Genomic DNA, 16230 nt, shown 5'->3' with positions numbered 1-16230 from the left:
GTAATCAGCAAACTTACTCATCAAGCCTTGTGCATTCTCATCCAAGTCATTCATGTTGATAACAAACAGTAATGGGCACCACCCAACCCCTGAGGCACTCCACTAATCTTGTGCAGAAAGAATTATTACTTTGGAAGTGTTTCCAAGAGCAGCCAATATGCATCAAAATGTACAAGATTCAGAATTGACACGTTTTAGGAATTATTTGAATTCAGTATCTCCCATACCAGCACTTAAATGACAGCAATTAACATAAGAAATAGGCGCAGTAGTAGGCCATTTGACTCCTCGAGCCCCTCCTATTGTTCAACAAGATATGGATGATCTGCCACAGGACTCAACTTGTGTTCAGGGTAAATTCTGACCCGGAAAGGTAATAAACTTCGTTAACTGGCAAACACGTTGTGATTTACAGCCAGGTTTAACAGGTTTTATGTAGGTTAAAATGGCAACAAAATGAAAGCCAGATCTACTGCCTACAGGTTCAAGAACTTTTACCGAACTACTTGATGGCCACAAACAGCAGAATTGCTGTAACAAGTCATTAACATGCCCTTTCTCTTCCCTGTGTGTGATTACAGTCCAGATTTATATCTCATCATGATCGCCAAACAGATCTAAGAGATTCATAATGTTACATAGAAAAAACACCTCCCTCCATAATCCAGCCTCTACTCCAGCCATGAAAAATGCAGCTCCCTCTTTAGGTATAGTGAATCTGTACTTATCATACCATCTAGCGGTGTATTCTCAGGCGCATTCCTACTCTTACATACCATAAGTGTCAATTTTCCTGGTCCTCCTCCAGTTATAACGCTGAAAGCATCTATCCACAGGGATGCTATCAAGTCCCTTTCCTCTCATCAGGCCAGCTTTATCTGTATGATTCTAAAGTATATCGACCAAGACCTTTTCAGGAAATAGACCTTGAGCTGAGGCTTTTTTAAACTAGGAATCGTTCTGGTAACTGTCCTGTAGATACATTCTAATGCTGTTAAGTCACCCACAGATGTAGCTTGCCATTTATCATTTTCTGCCTAATGATGCTTTGCTTTGCAATTGTGCTTTAATTTGAAGCAGTTCAAAGAACCAATCCTTTCTTTTCTATTTAGTTTTCTTCTCGCTGACCCACTGTTCACTCTTGTAGTATCCCAAATGCTTGAGTCCATGTTTTTCTTAAAACTTCCTTGAAGCGCACTTTTTCTGATGCTAGGTTAAACATTGTTGTCGTTTCTAGAATTTGATTGTTTCCCCATGGCTTTGGAAATGGAGTTCAGTATTTAAGGTGTGAAATAACCAGCCCGTTCATCGGTTAACATTTTGGGCATAGACCATTGCATTTGTTATGATCCCAACTGATGATATTCAGATCCCAGAGTCTGATCAGGCCTGATAGATGGTATTTCTTTTTGCCTGTAACATAATGGACCTTCACAGAAATGTAAAGGACCACTGCTGCAGGTTTTGTTTTAACAATAAAACATAAATTTGTTATGCTAAGTAAGTGAATATAAATAGAATAAACTGAACTATTTACGTAGCGCATCCATTTAAAGACTCGAAAACGCACAGTAAAAATACAACTTAATTAATTGCTACGATATCCCATTGTAGAGTACGCAAACCCGAGAGACCATTCATTCTTCCACCCAACGTAGATTTGACTTAATTGTGGCTTCAGTTCCCATTTTTGAGAATCTGATAGTCTCTTCTTCAATTTAGCATGTCACCGAAATTTAGACTAACTTAGCTTTGCATAATTCCTTCTGGATTTTAACCAAACACATCTGGGCTGGAGCATTTTAAACTACGTACCTAACACAGAAATTATTTTTAACAATTCTAAATTATTTCTCCAGTTCCACTACTTTACACATTCCGTTTTGGCTAACCGCCTTGCAGAACTCACCCGAACTAAAAGTAAGAAACTATTTTCTGAGGTATTGGTTTGTCCCCAAGCCACCCAAAAATTCCACAATCTTAAATCTGAAAGTTTAATGCAATGTTTACTGTTGTTCATAAGCACTCCTAGTTTAAACAAATTCTCTTAGCCACCAAAATTCCAAGGCGCACTCGAAAAGATAGCTTGATAGCTACAGAAATATTTAAAAATCAATCATTAAACTTCTTCAAACATGCACAACCCCTATGTCAGTAGTTCAAATTCAAAATTCCAAACTCCAAAAATAACTAACAAATACAAGTTGAGAATTTTTTTTTCAAAATCCTTGGACTAGGGGGTTTTTGGATAAAGGCTACGTTTTGGTATTTGGATTTGCCATAGTCCATTTGGGTCTGTTTGTGTCTGTTCAGACCTTTTGTGGAAAGAAAACTTTGCTATTAGGTCAGTTGGGATTAAAGGAAGGTTTTTTCCAAAGGCCTGAACTCTGTGTGTCTACGCCTAAATTCGGATCCACTTCTAAAATGACCTTTTTGGTTTTTAGGGCTTTTTTTGGCTTTTAGATGCCAAGGTAATCGATATCTGACCAGTTCTAAAATATATACAGCCCTTCCATCACTAGTTAGCGGTATATTTCAACATTGTGGTTCCATATTTGCTGTTCCAGTAATCTGCGTTGATTATTATAATTCCTAGTTTGATAATCTCCACTTTTACCCAGATAATTTGATGTCAATTATTTACTGAGTATGTTTCCTGTTGGTTTTCTATCTGAAAATCTGGAATTTCTGTCTTCAATCACATTTATTGTATTTGTGCACGATGCGTAACTGTAACAGTGCTGAGCAGTGCAGATTTGAAAGTTAATCTCAGTTAATTGCATTGTCCCTTGTGTGATGAAGACTTGTAATATTATTTGGTAACTTGGATTTCAAAGTAGAGGATAAATGGATTTTTGTTTTCAGTTCTCTGAAGGTGACTTCTTAAAAAGGTCAGTCATTTCGAACACTTGAGTTCACAATAGCATTTCCAAGAAAGCATAATTTAAGTTGAGTGATGAGCTCAGCTATCTGGAGAGATCATTGAAGTACTCAGGAAGTTGAGATTTACTCATCAGTGGTATTCAGTAAGTTTCTAAAGAGAACTGAATAAAGTTACTAAGAGGAAAGCTAGTGAATGAGCCATGGCAGATATCTTAAGCAAATATTTCATAACACTCAGCAAAAATGTATTTCAGTGAAAAATGAAACTCAAGGAGAGTACCCAAAGTGGTGGAAACTAGAAATAGACCAGAGGATTGGGAATTTTTAGGAACTAACAGCAGATAACTGAAAAGATAATAAAGAAGAAAATTCATTTATAAAATTAAAGTACCAAGAAGTATACAGGTAAACAGCAAGAGTTTCTACATACATAGAGAAAGAGAATAACTAAAATAGGTGTGGGAACTTTGGGGGTTGCAACTCGGGAATTTATTATGGGGGACAGAAATGTGGTAGATAATTTGAACTGCTATTTTAAATGGGTATTCGTGATAAAGGACACTATAAACATCCCAAAGATAACTAATAAGTAAGGTACTAATGGGTGGAAAGATCTTGTGACAGCCTTCATCAAGAGGAGCAAAATATTGGGTAAACTAGTTGGACTGAAGGCAGACAAATTGCCAGGACTTGATAACCTATATTTGAAACCATTTGTCCTATCGTCCCTCCCTATTAGACAATATCCAAGTGAATTAAAGGAATTGGCTCCAGTGAAAATGGAGGCATTGATCAAAATATGCTAAACTCTCAAGATTCTGGGAGGGTTCAAATTGATTAGAGAACCCATAATGTGACACACTGTTCAAAAATGGCGGAAAACAGAAAGCGATAATCTGTGGACCAGTTAGCCTTACCTCATTTGTAAGGAAAATGTTACAGTCTATTATGAGGGAAGAAATAAGCAGGACATTTAGAAAAGCTGAACACAATCAAACGGTCAACATGGTTTAGTGATAGGAAAATCGCACTTAGACTTCTGAGGGAAGGTGACACCTAAAGCTTTATTGCACAAGAGTTCATGGAATTGGGAGTGATGTATTAGTATGGATTGAGGATTGGTTAATGCATGCAAAACAGAGTCTGGATTAATGGGTCATCTTTTTTCAGATTGGTAAAACTTAATGAGTCAGGTGCCATAAGAATCAGCCTGCGAATCATCTGAGTTATTTACTATCTGTTAGTAAATTGGAGGAGTGGGCAGAGTGTATTTGCTGATGATGCAAAAATAGGTGGGAAGACATACTGTGAGGAGCACATAAGGAATCTCAAGGAGCTAGAGATAGGTTAAGTGGGTGGGCAAAGACTTGAAAGATAGAGTTTTAATGTCAGGAAGTGTGACGTTATACACTTTGCTTGGAAGAATCAAAATGCAGATTATTCTTTACATAAAAAGAGACTCCTAAAAAAGTGCATCACTGAGGAATCTAGGTGGTGTTCTTCTAGGCATGCAGTCGCAATGGGTAATTTTAAAAAGAAAAATATATGGGAGGGCATATTATGCATAAGGATATGTGTAAATATAAAACTTATTTTAATTGTGAAGCCAAGCAGGATCTGGATGGTGTCATGAATGAAACTCTTAAGTTATCATGCAGATACAGCAAGTGATTAAGAGGGCGAATGTAACTTTGGCCTCTGTTGCTAGGTGATTAGTGTTTAAGAATAGGGGAATCTTGTTACAACTCAAGAGTGTTGAAGAGGTTGCATGTGGACTAGTGTGTACAGTTTTGATCCCTACATTTAAGAGAGGATATATTAGCATTAGTGGCAGTTCAGAAGAGATTTATGAGACTTTTTCCTACAGTGAAAGGATTGCTTACCAAGAACAGCTAAACAAATTATACCTTTTTTCGTTAGAGTTTAGAAAAATAAGGGTGATCTTATGGAAGCATCAAGATTCTGATGGGGATTACAGGGTAGATGTTGAGATGTTTACACCAGTAGCAGAATCTCAAATTACAGTTTAAGGGAACGCGGATTAAAACAGAGATGGGAAGGAATCCCTCCTCATTGAAGGTAGTGAATGTCTGGGATTCTTTAACCCAGAGATTTGTGAAGAGTAGACCACAAAGTATTTAGGGCAGTGGTAGATAAGTTTTTGCAAGATAAATAAAACATTGAGTATAGGAGTTGGGAGCTCACTGTACAGGACCTTGGTTAGGCCACTTTCAGAATATTGTGTGCAATTCTGGTCTCCCTCCGATAAGAAGGATGTCGTGAAACTTGAAAGGGTTCAGAAAAGATTGACAAGGATGTTGCCAGGTTTGGAGGATTTAAGCTATAGGGAGAGGCCGAAAAAGCTGGGGCTGTTTTCCCTGGAGCATTGGAGGCTGAGGACTGACCTTAGAGGTAAATAAACAAAATCATGAGGGGTATGGATTGGATGAATAGACAGGTCTTTCCGCTGGGATGGGGCAAGTCCAGAACTAGTGGGCATCGGTTTAGTGTGAGACAGGAAAGATTTAAAAGGGGCCGAAGGGGTAACTTTTTCACACTGAGGGTAGTGCGTGTAAGGAATGAGCAGCCAGAGGGATTGGTGGAGTCTGGGACAATTGCAGCATTTAAAAGGCATCTGGAGGGGTATATGAATACGAAGGGTTTGGAGGGATATCGGGAAAGTGTTGGCAAGTGGGACTAGATTGATTTAAGATATCTGGTTGACATGGAGAAGTTGGACAGAAGGGTCTGATTCCATGCTTTATGGCAATGTGACTCCAAAAGTAAAACTGGTCTGTCAAGGCCAGCTGTCACTGGAGTATGACTTTCCAACATTGCCATCATGTGATCATAACACTCTTTCTAAGAAAACCTGCCCAGTGTGATCTCTTCTTGCTATCTAGTGATTCCTGCTGTGAAGTATGGATTTATTGACATCCAAGGAGGGAGGAAGCTGCAGGTTTTAAAGATATCTTAGCATGTCAACACTTGCTATCAAAGCTTACGTGATGAATCATCATCATCTGAATGAATGCCAGAGAATTCTAGTTGCTAACTCCTAGCAAAAGAGAAATGATGGAAACGGAGGGAGGGATTAAATTGGAGATATTTGTAATGTGTCCAAATATCATTAATTTCAGCCAACTCCTATTGGTTCAATCCATGCTGACATACCACTCTCGCCACCCAACCGAGATAAGGCACCACAACAAACCAAACAGGTAAGAATTTTGTAATATTTTGATTCTAACCAGAATTAGTCCCATCAAATGATCTTAATATTGATGAATTATGGAGCTTACTAAATGTAGTATAGTCTGGTAAAGCTTTGCTACTATATGAACTTCTATGGCTTTTTATTAAAATCTGTAATGTACTTGCTATTTCTAGCTGCAACTAGTTTTGCCAGTTTAAAACTACATGTCACATGTACAATGCTATATTGTAAAATACTTCCCAGTCTTAAAATTCCAAGTTACGTTCCTGTACTGACCATAATAACACACCAAGAAATGTTAATAGAGGAGGATAAAATGCTCAAGATCCATAATTAATCAGACTGAATGTTCAATTGCATCATGGTATCATACAACTGAAATCAGACAATTGGATGTTTGCTTGGTTGTAATAGAGAAGAATGAACATGAATATTGCTTAATTGTTATAAAATCTCCAGTGCTTCTCTAATGTTTTTTTCCTAAAAAAAAATCTCCTACCTGACCTAGTTTATCGGTAACTCTGGTCCTGTGCCTTGTGTTGACTGAATCGTGAGAAATCCCTTAAGATCTACAGAAGCAGCATCCTGGGATGAGCAATCGACGAAAACTCGCCATTATTTCTGTTAGTCTAAGAACGTTTTTTTTCAACTTTTCTGTTGTATTTGGTTTTCACCAAAATCTTTTGATCTGCTCATACAGATGTTATCTCTCTAACTCAGTCTCGTTTTCTGGTAGAATACTATGGCCTTGCTAGGAATCTTTGCTGAAGTGTGTGATGTACTATATTTTGTTACTTTTTTTTGGAACTGGATTTAATCCATGAAACACAAATTGGACCATTTTGATGAGTTTGGAGAAGATTTGTAGTTCAGGTTGAGGTTCTGAATGTAAGCTTGCAACTCGGCGAGCAAAGTTCGTTTTCAGATATTTTGTCATCATACTATGTAACATCATTAGTAAGCCTCCGGTGAAGCACTAGTGCTATGGCCCATTTCCTATTTGTGTTTAGGTTTCTTTAGGTTGGTGATGTCATTTCCTGCTCTTTTCAGAGGGTGATAGATGGGGTCTAAGTCGATGTGTTTGGTGATAGAGTTCCAGTTGGAATGCCATGCTTCTAGGAATTCTCGTGCGTGTCTGCTTAGCTTGTCCTAGGATGGATGTGTTGTCCCAGTCAAAGTGGTGTCCTTCCTCATCTGTATGTAAGGATACTGGGGGTAGTGGGTCATGTCTTTTTGTGGCTAGTTTTCTGCCTATTTGTCCAACGTAGTGTTTGTTACAGTTCTTGCAAGGTTTTTTTTTAAAATGACGTTGGTTTTGCTTGTTGTCTGTATTGAGACTATAGCTGCTATTTTAGAATGTTGGTTAGTTTGTGGGCTACCAGACCTTTAGTATCATGGTAGCCCACAAACCCACCAACACACTAAAACAGCAGGTAATGAACTTGAAGGACCCAATACAGACAACAAGCAAAACCAAAATTATTTACAAAACATCTTGCCAGAACTGTAACAAACACTACGTTGGCCAGTAGGCAGAAAACTAGCCACCCTCATACATGGACATCAAGTAGCCACAAAAAGACATGATCCACTATCCCTACTATGCTTACATACAGATGAGGAAGGACACCATTTTGACTGGGACAACACATCCATCCTTGGACAAGCCACACAGACACACTCAGGAATTCCAACCCAAACTCGATCAACATACACATTGATTGGAATCCTATCTATCACCCCTTGAGAAAAGAACAGGAAATGACATCACCATCACAAAAAATGACATCACCAAACCAAGGAAACCAAAACGCGCACAGAACGCAGGTCATGACACCAGTGCTTCACCGGAGGCTCACTGATAGTATGTTACCTAGTATGGTGACGAAACGTCGGAAAACGAACCTTCCAACTCAGTGAGCAAACTTATAGCAAAAGATTAAAATTGTCCTGGATGCAACAGGAGTGAAACTGTGCATCCATAAAATGGACAAGCTCAGATGTTGATTGCAATGTAGTATGTTAAATTTGGCAATTCCATGAGTAGTAACAGATGTGTTGGTTCATATTGTCAAACTAATTGCTGTTTCAGAATCTAATAATTGAATCATTGCAGATACCAACTAGTTTTCAGGCCATGATCATTCGTTCTATTAAAGAATGATGGTTCCGGCTCAGTAAGCCATATGTGTCTTCTCCTATTTTTGTTCCTACACACTGTACAAACATTTATATGTTGTCACTTGATAAATAGTTGTGTTTCTAATGGTAATGTAAATTATACTCTTGCAATTTCCAGTGGAAAAGAAATGCAAAGTTCATTTATTTACCACTTAGTCTCATTCTTTTCCCATTAGTTTGAGGAATCATCACACTCTGATTTATCAAATTTACTTTTTTAAAGAGGGTTGTTATTTTATGGGATGTCTTTCATGATCACGTCATGTTTCTTTCTTTGTTGCTGCCATACAAAAGCTCTGTAGTCTCTTGCAACCTGCTTTATTTTGAAAAGGTTGAGTAAAATGAGAACTGACTTGGAGGGCTGCTAATGTTATACCTTCATTTAAAAAGGGAGTGAGGAATAAATAAATTATTTAACAGGCTAGCAGGTCTAACTTCAGCAATGGGCAAATTATTATACGGGCAATTCTGAGATGCAAGAAAAACTTGGATTAATAAAGAATAGTCACTTGGAAAGGAATGGGTTAATAAAGGATAGTCATCATGGATTTAAAGGAAGGTCATCGCTCACCAACATGATCAAATTTCTTGAACAGCAAGGAATTTTGAAGAAGTTGACGTGATATCTATGAATTTTAGTAAAGCTTTTGACAAGGTCCCGCTTGAGGGCTTTTGTTTTTTAAACAAAAAGTCAAACTAGCTCAGTGACAAGAAACAAAGGTTACTTGATGGATGTTTTGCAACTGAAGGCTATTTCTGGTAGAGTTCTGCAGGGGTCAGATCTAGTTCCCCTGCTTTTATATAAAAGATTTTAATGGAAGTGTCATACCCTGTACAAAGAAGTTCTCTGATAACATAAATATTGATTGCATGGTTGATAGCCATGTATGTAGCTGTAAACTGCAGCAAGGTATCAATAAACAGAAAAATGACCAATGCATTTCATCACAGAAGATTGAGATGAAGTATTTTGGGAGTGTCAAACAAGGCAAAGGAATACCCATTTAATGGGAGAATGCCAAACGTCAAGGAAGTAACTGACATTGGACTGAAATCTGCAGATCCCTGAAGGCAACAGAACAGGTCAAAAGGTAGTTGAGAAAGCTTTGAAATCCTCTCATTTATTAGCTGAGACATAGATTATAACAGCAGGGAAATTATACTGGAATTGCATAAATCAGAGTGCCACAACTGGAGTGCTGTTCGCAGTTCTAGTCTATTTCCTTTCGGAAAGGATGTAATGACACTGGGGAAGGTGTAGATGAAGTTTTAAGATGTTATCAGGATTGGAAAAATGTATCTAATGAGGAATGATTAAATAGGCTAAGATGGTTTTCCTTGGAACATAGGAGGCTAAGAGGAAACTTGATTGAGATATACATTGGATGCTGCCTGAACTGCTGTGCTCTTCCAGCACCACTAATCCAGTATTTGGTTTCCAGCATCTGCAGTTATTGCTTTTACCTCTACTAAATTGAGAGGGGCCTAGTGGATGAGAAGGATGTTGTTAGTAGGAACATCAGTGACTAGGGGGCATAAATTCAAGTGATTGGTCGAAACATTAGAGGGGAACTGAGGAAATTCTTTTTCATTCAGAGCTAATTAGCATCTGGAATTCACTACCTGAAAGAGTCATGGAGGCATAAACCCTCAACTCATTCAATAGGTGCCTGGATGGTGCTATGACTTGCAGAGCTATAAACCAAGTGCTGGCAAGTAGGATGAGCCTGGATGGCTTGTTGTTCAGCCTGCACAGACATAATGAGCCAAGTGGTCTCTTCCCAAGTGCTGTAAACTTTTGATATTTTTTGTGCACTGGCCATTTGCCACCAATTAATTTCTTGCTGTATTTATACCTTTGTTTCATAAATGAAGTAATTGCTTATAATATTGTGACTCTGAAGACAGGCAAAACCAAACCATAATTGAAAGTTCAAACGTATGTTGCACTTGCTAATATTTTTGTTGGATGCTTAGTGGTCAGCAATGGACTATCTCACTTTTTTATTCCACTTGTAAGTAATTCCTTTAAAACTCAAGATTAGCAACCAATAATGTGAGAATGTAAGTTGTGAGGAAGATTTAGAGGCTGCAAAGTGATATTAAAGGTGAGGTACAATGGCAATAAGGTGGCATTTGGAGTGTAATGCCTCGTCCTATTCTTTCTTGATTTCTTCTGTCTCATTCACTATGGGCCCTATCTTCATGGGAAGGAAAGTTCCTCATTGAACAGGCTGATTAGAAAATATATACATAGATTTTATTATCCACCTCTGGAGCAGGTAGGGCTTAAATTCAGGCCTTCTGACACCGAGGTAGGGATACTACTACTGTACCACAACATCCCTGAAGTCATGACCTCTGTGTCACTTAAGCCCTCTATAAGGTTAGCTTGAGACTGGATTACTAGACCAGTGACATTACCATCACTACATCCCGTGTGGCTTTTGTATTTGAGGATTTCTGTTCTTTATTAAACTAATTTTGAATATTAATGGGGCGACAACAAATCTGTGAAAAAGAAAACAATCCAGAAGAAAATGTATAGCTTTACCTTGTTAATTTTTCTTCTGCAAATTTGTGTTTCCGTGAACCTATGACTGCATATACCATGCGTTAACAGTGCCAAAAGTCTCTAATTTGGAAGTTAATTTGCTCCTGATTTCTAATACAATAACCAATGCAAATAATGCCATATATAATACACTAATATCCATTTTAGTAGCACTAGCTTAAAGACAACTGTGCTTCTTTTCAGTGTTCAGATCAGAGGATAATATTCCTGAGTTGAAATACGGTGAAGTCAAGTTCACAGGTGCTAATCTTTTTTTTAATAGGATGACAGTGAGGTCACATTTGATGAGAGGTCAGGTGAAATCAATGCATCGTGCATGAATGTGACTGTGATCGTTTTTAGCCCTCTTGTAGTTTGTAATTACTTTAAGTGGCATTAAAGGAGATTGTGCTTCAAGAGTGGTTAAGTATTGATTATATTTTAGTTGTTTATAACTAAACTATTTTCAAGTCACAAGTGTAATTGTGGGCCCAAATGTTGAATGTATGAATGAAAATCAACCATATGTGATCATATGAAATATTGTGCACAACTGTAGCTTAAGCAGTGATTTAATCATTCTTAAGCATTCAAATTGTATTAATTTTTGTATGTTCATGCATGAAACCATTAGAGTTTGTTTCCTCAGTGTGACAGAAGTCACAAAGGGAAATTTGACATCTAATGTCACCAAGTTTAACTTGAAGTAATGTCACTTTGAAGTAATAACTGGCCATAGATCTATCTTCAAGATGTTTATTAAATGTGTGCGAAGTTGTCACCTTTTTCTGAGTTGTGAATTTAAATCTGTCTGCAGGCAAGAAAGACATTGTAATGTGAAATGTGAGTTAGAGACTATGCAAACGAAATAATAGACAATATAAAAAATCAAAGGAAAAATGGCCATTTTTCAAAAATATTTCATTTGACCGATCCATTTGGTACCATCTAGACTGGAAGCGGTAAAGAAGTTGTCGTTTACATAAAGTAGTAGTTTATTGATTTCATTTTTAAACCTGTAAGTAATTTTGATTCTGTTCAGTATTTATCCTGGTTTAGAGCTGAAGTGAGTATAATTGTCAGATTTGTATTTTGATCAAGTCTGCATGAATTGTTATTTTATAGCCAAAGGAAATCAAACCTACAAAAACTTGGTTGCAAGTGAGAAAATGTCTGAACCTTTTTCCATTCAAAATTTTTGAACATTGCCCCCACTTAGATCATTTTATTTTCTGATTCAAGATCCTACATCATAACAAGTAAATTTTTTAAAATTCTCTTTTACATTCATGGAATGTGGGCAGAGCTGGCTGGTCAGCATTTTTAGCCAATCCCTAGGTGCTGTTGAGGTGGTAATGAGGCACCACCTTGAACTGCTGAAGGCTATTGGTGTATGTATTTCATGTACGTACTGAAGGCGTAGAATTCTAGGACTTTGCTGCTCTTTTAGTGAGGTTGCATCCAAATGTTTCCAAGTCAGGACGATGAGTGGCTTGTACGCTAACTTATAGTTGCTTGGATCATAATACCATGGAAAATGAATTTTTAAAAATTCTATGAAGGATTCTGAAGCAAAAAGGGTTTATAGATGGGTTGTTTTTATGGAAGCTAAGTTTTCTTTTTCTTGTCTGCTAGAATTGCTCTTGCACTTTGACCATTATTCTTTTCTGTTTGCTTGCTGATGTTGTGTCACTTGTTGTCATAACCTTCATCTATCACCTTTTGTTTGAATGCACTCTGCAATTTTAATTTGGCATATTTACTAATTTTGCTTTTTATATAATTGCTAAATCTGCTTGCATTGGCATGATTTTCCCCTCACTTTTGTTTGTTTTTGTTTTGTTTTCTTTCTCCTTGTTTTTCCTCCTTTTAACATTGGCAGTTGGCAGATCGCAATGGAGCTTGGGAACCTCATTCCAGCTGTCAGCCCAGTACACATCATTTGGGAACACATCTGACATCAGACAGGCTCGGAGGTTCCATCCAGGTATTTTCCGCACTAGTTGCGCATTCTCATTGATGTTTGCTGTGTTGCTTGCAAAAGTGATGTGTCATCCTTGCATACTAATTTACTTACTACCATACATGGTGTTTGTGTTCTACACTCAAGTCTACATTGTAACTGGATTTCAAGCTATGCTCATATTGCACTTCCTTTTATAATATATAGTTTAACTGAATGCGATTAGGTATTTGATGATCACACAGCTATGCAGTGCCAGAGTTGGTGCTAACTTATCTCTGGCACAGGACTTCTAAAACATTCATGAAATGGGGGAAAAGCAAATACTTCATACTTTGTTCAAAACCAGTTCCGATTTTGGATGTAAGACAAGTGATTAACAATCTGTGTAACTAGCTGAGATCTGTAATTGTCATAGGTTAAATAGCAAACACTAAATGATATACACCAAAAAGGCAGTTAGACCACAGCTGGGAGTACAGCATCACCACACAACAGATAGGGTGTGATTGCACAACAAGAAAGATGTGATTCTACAAGAGAGTGTAGAGGGGATTCACCAGGATGTTGCCTGGGCTTAATTATTTGAGCTATGAAGATATGGAGGAGGGAGCCCTCATCACTTTTGTATTTAATGAATTCTTGAAATGCCACAGCATACCAAGTTGGAAAATGAGATCAGGGCAAGATAGGTGCTGATAACTGGGCAGAGATTTCCATGTGTAGGACTTTGGTTTTGTTCAGTAACTTGTGTTTATTAAGATCACACTTTGTTCTTCTGAACTCTTAAAGGGAATAGGTCAAATCAATTTGAGCTTTTTTCATAAGATGATCCCTTCGTCCCAGACTGAGTCGTCAGTTTTCTCTCAGTTGCTTTGAAAGCAATCCGTTTTCTTTTCCAAATAAGGAGACTACACTTCTGCACAGTACTGTAGATATGGTCTCACCAACATCCTGTATAGCTGCAATAAAGCTTTCCCACATTTATATTAAATTGCTCTCCAACCACTTCCGTGAAGGTCCTGGGATGGGGGCCATCTGAACCTGGGGACTTGACAGACATTAGGACTGGAAAATGACACATGTAACATCCCTATTTAGGGAGGGAGGCAGAGCATAGGACATGATAGGCCACTTAGCCTGGCATCCAGCTTTGGTGAGATTTTAGAATCCATTATTATTAAGGTTGAGATCACTTCGAAGTGCATGGTAAATGGGGCTGGGTCAACACAGTTTGGTGTGTTATTGGTGATAATGTCTGACACATGTTAGAATTCTTCAAGGAGGTAATGAACAAATTAAACAAAGGAGAACCAGTGGGCGTAACCTGTTTGGATTTCCAGAAAACCTTTAACAAGGTGTTGAACAGGAGGCTGCTAAATGGCAGCCAGTGGTATTTAGGGGCAAGGTATTGGCATAGATTTGAGGATTGGCTGTCTGGGAGAGGGCAGTGAGTAAGGATAAAGGTGTCTTTTTGAAGATAACATTCACAGGAAAGTGTGTTGGGACCACGATTCATGTTGCACATTAAAGATCTGGACAATAGAACTGAGAGGTATTGTTGCTAAGTTAATGCAAAGATAAATGGAGGAACACAATGTTGAGGAAGTGGGAGGCTGCAGAAAGACTTGGACAGGCCAAAGAGTGGGTAAAGAAATGGCAGTTGGAACACATTGTGGGAAAGTGAGAGGTTTTGCACAGTGGTAGGAAGAATAGAGGCATATACTGTTTTCTAAATGGAGACGAGCTTCGGGAATCTGAAGTCAGTTCAGGATTCTCTTGGGATAATCAAGCAGATTCATTTGGCAGTTAGGAAGGCAAATGCAGTGTTAGAATTCACTGCAAGAGGACTAGAATACAAAAGCAGGCTTATAAATCTGTGGGGAGAAAGTGAGGACTGCAGATGCTGGAGATCAGAGCTGAAAATGTGTTGCTGGAAAAGCGCAGCAGGTCAGGCAGCATCCAAGGAACAGGAGAATCGATGTTTCGGGCATCAGCCCTTCTTCAGGAATCTGTGGTCAGACTACATTTTGAAATATTGTGAGCAGTTTGGGCCTCATATCTAAGGAAGGATGTGCTGGTCTTAGAAAGTGTCCAGAGGAGGTTCACAAGCATGATCCAGAGAATGAAAGACTTGTCATATGAGAAATGATGACCGTGACCATAACTGCCTCACGTTTACCATATTCTTGGAGAGAGAAATGAGCAGTTACCAAGGTAAGTTGGGATCCAACAGGAGTTGGGAAGTACAGACTGAAAGCAAATGTTCCACAGACCGGGCACAACAGACGTGTGGAGACTGTTTTAATGAGCAGTTGTTGCGAGTGATGCACAAATTTGTTCCTCTGAGACAGGCAAGAAGGGGTAAGATTAAGGAGCCTTTGACTAGAACAGAGGAGCTTCTTGTCAAAAGGAACGCAGCAGCTTACATAAGGTGGAGGAAGCAAGGATCTAGCACAGCTTTAGAGGATTACACGCTTATTAGAAAGGAGCTCAGAAATGGACTAAGGTGAGCCAGGAGGGGGCACAAAAAAGGCTCGGCAGGAAGGATTAGGGAGAACCCAAAGGCATTTGTACATGAGGAATAAGAATGATCAGGGAGAAAGTAGGGCCAATTCAGAATATCATACAGAACTTGTGCATGGAGTCTGAGCGTATAGGGGAAGCCCTAAATGAGGTTTTTTGCTTTGGTTTTCACTAAGGAAAGGGACCTTGTTGTGAATGAGAACTTTGAGGAGCTAGGAAACAGGTTTGAATAGATAAAGCTTGATGAAGTTGATGTGCTGGAAATGTAGGCAAACACTGAAGATTGATAAGTCCCCAGGGCCAGACCAGATTCATGCGAGGTTGCTCCGGGAAGCAAGAAAGGAGGTTGCTAAGCCACTGGCGAAGGTCTTTGCTTCCTCAGTATCTGTGGGATTTGTACCGGAGGACTTGAAGGCAAATGCTCCTCCTTTCAAGAAGGGGAACAGGGAAATCCCTGGCAATTACAGACCAGTCAGTCTTACATCTGTGATCAGCAAGATTTTGGAAAGAATTCTGAGGGATAAGATTTATGACTCTTTGGAAAAGCATAGCATGATTAAAGGCAGTCTGCATGGTTTTGTGAGGGGCAGGTCATGCCTCACAAATCTTATTGAGCTCTTTGAGGAGGTGACAAGACAGGCTGACTAAGGTCGAGCAGTGGATGTGCTGTAATGGACTTCAACAGGGCATTTGATAAGTTTCCCCATGGTAGGCTCAGTCATAAAGTCAGGAAGTATGGGATACAGGGAAATTTGACTGTCTGGATTCAGAATTGGTTGGCTAACAGAAAGCAGAGTGGTTCTAGATGGAAAGTATTCTGCCTGGAGGTTAGTGTTGAGTGGGGTCCCACAGGGCTCTGTTCTTAGGCCTCTGCTCTTTGTAGTTTTTATAAATGGCTTGGATGAG

The 16230-nt window shown here is 38.7% G+C and overlaps 1 protein-coding gene across 4 annotated transcripts in view; it reads left to right on the top strand.

Moving 5' to 3' along the window:
* Positions 1-16230, top strand: part of LOC140494674 (casein kinase I) — a 115079-nt gene that overhangs the window by 87282 nt on the left and 11567 nt on the right. For 2 of the 4 annotated variants that reach the window (XM_072594124.1, XM_072594123.1), the window contains exons 10-11: positions 6024-6104; positions 12718-12822. In XM_072594124.1, the coding sequence (XP_072450225.1) occupies positions 6024-6104; positions 12718-12822 (186 nt within the window). The remainder of the gene's footprint in view (positions 1-6023; positions 6105-12717; positions 12823-16230) is intronic. The other 2 variants (XM_072594126.1, XM_072594125.1) reach the window with 1 other exon arrangement.

The sequence above is a fragment of the Chiloscyllium punctatum genome, chromosome 24 (assembly GCF_047496795.1).
Source record: "Chiloscyllium punctatum isolate Juve2018m chromosome 24, sChiPun1.3, whole genome shotgun sequence".
Classification (NCBI taxonomy): Eukaryota; Metazoa; Chordata; class Chondrichthyes; order Orectolobiformes; family Hemiscylliidae; genus Chiloscyllium; species Chiloscyllium punctatum.
Note: the sequence above shows the minus strand (reverse complement) of the source record. Positions and strands in the feature narration are given on the sequence as shown.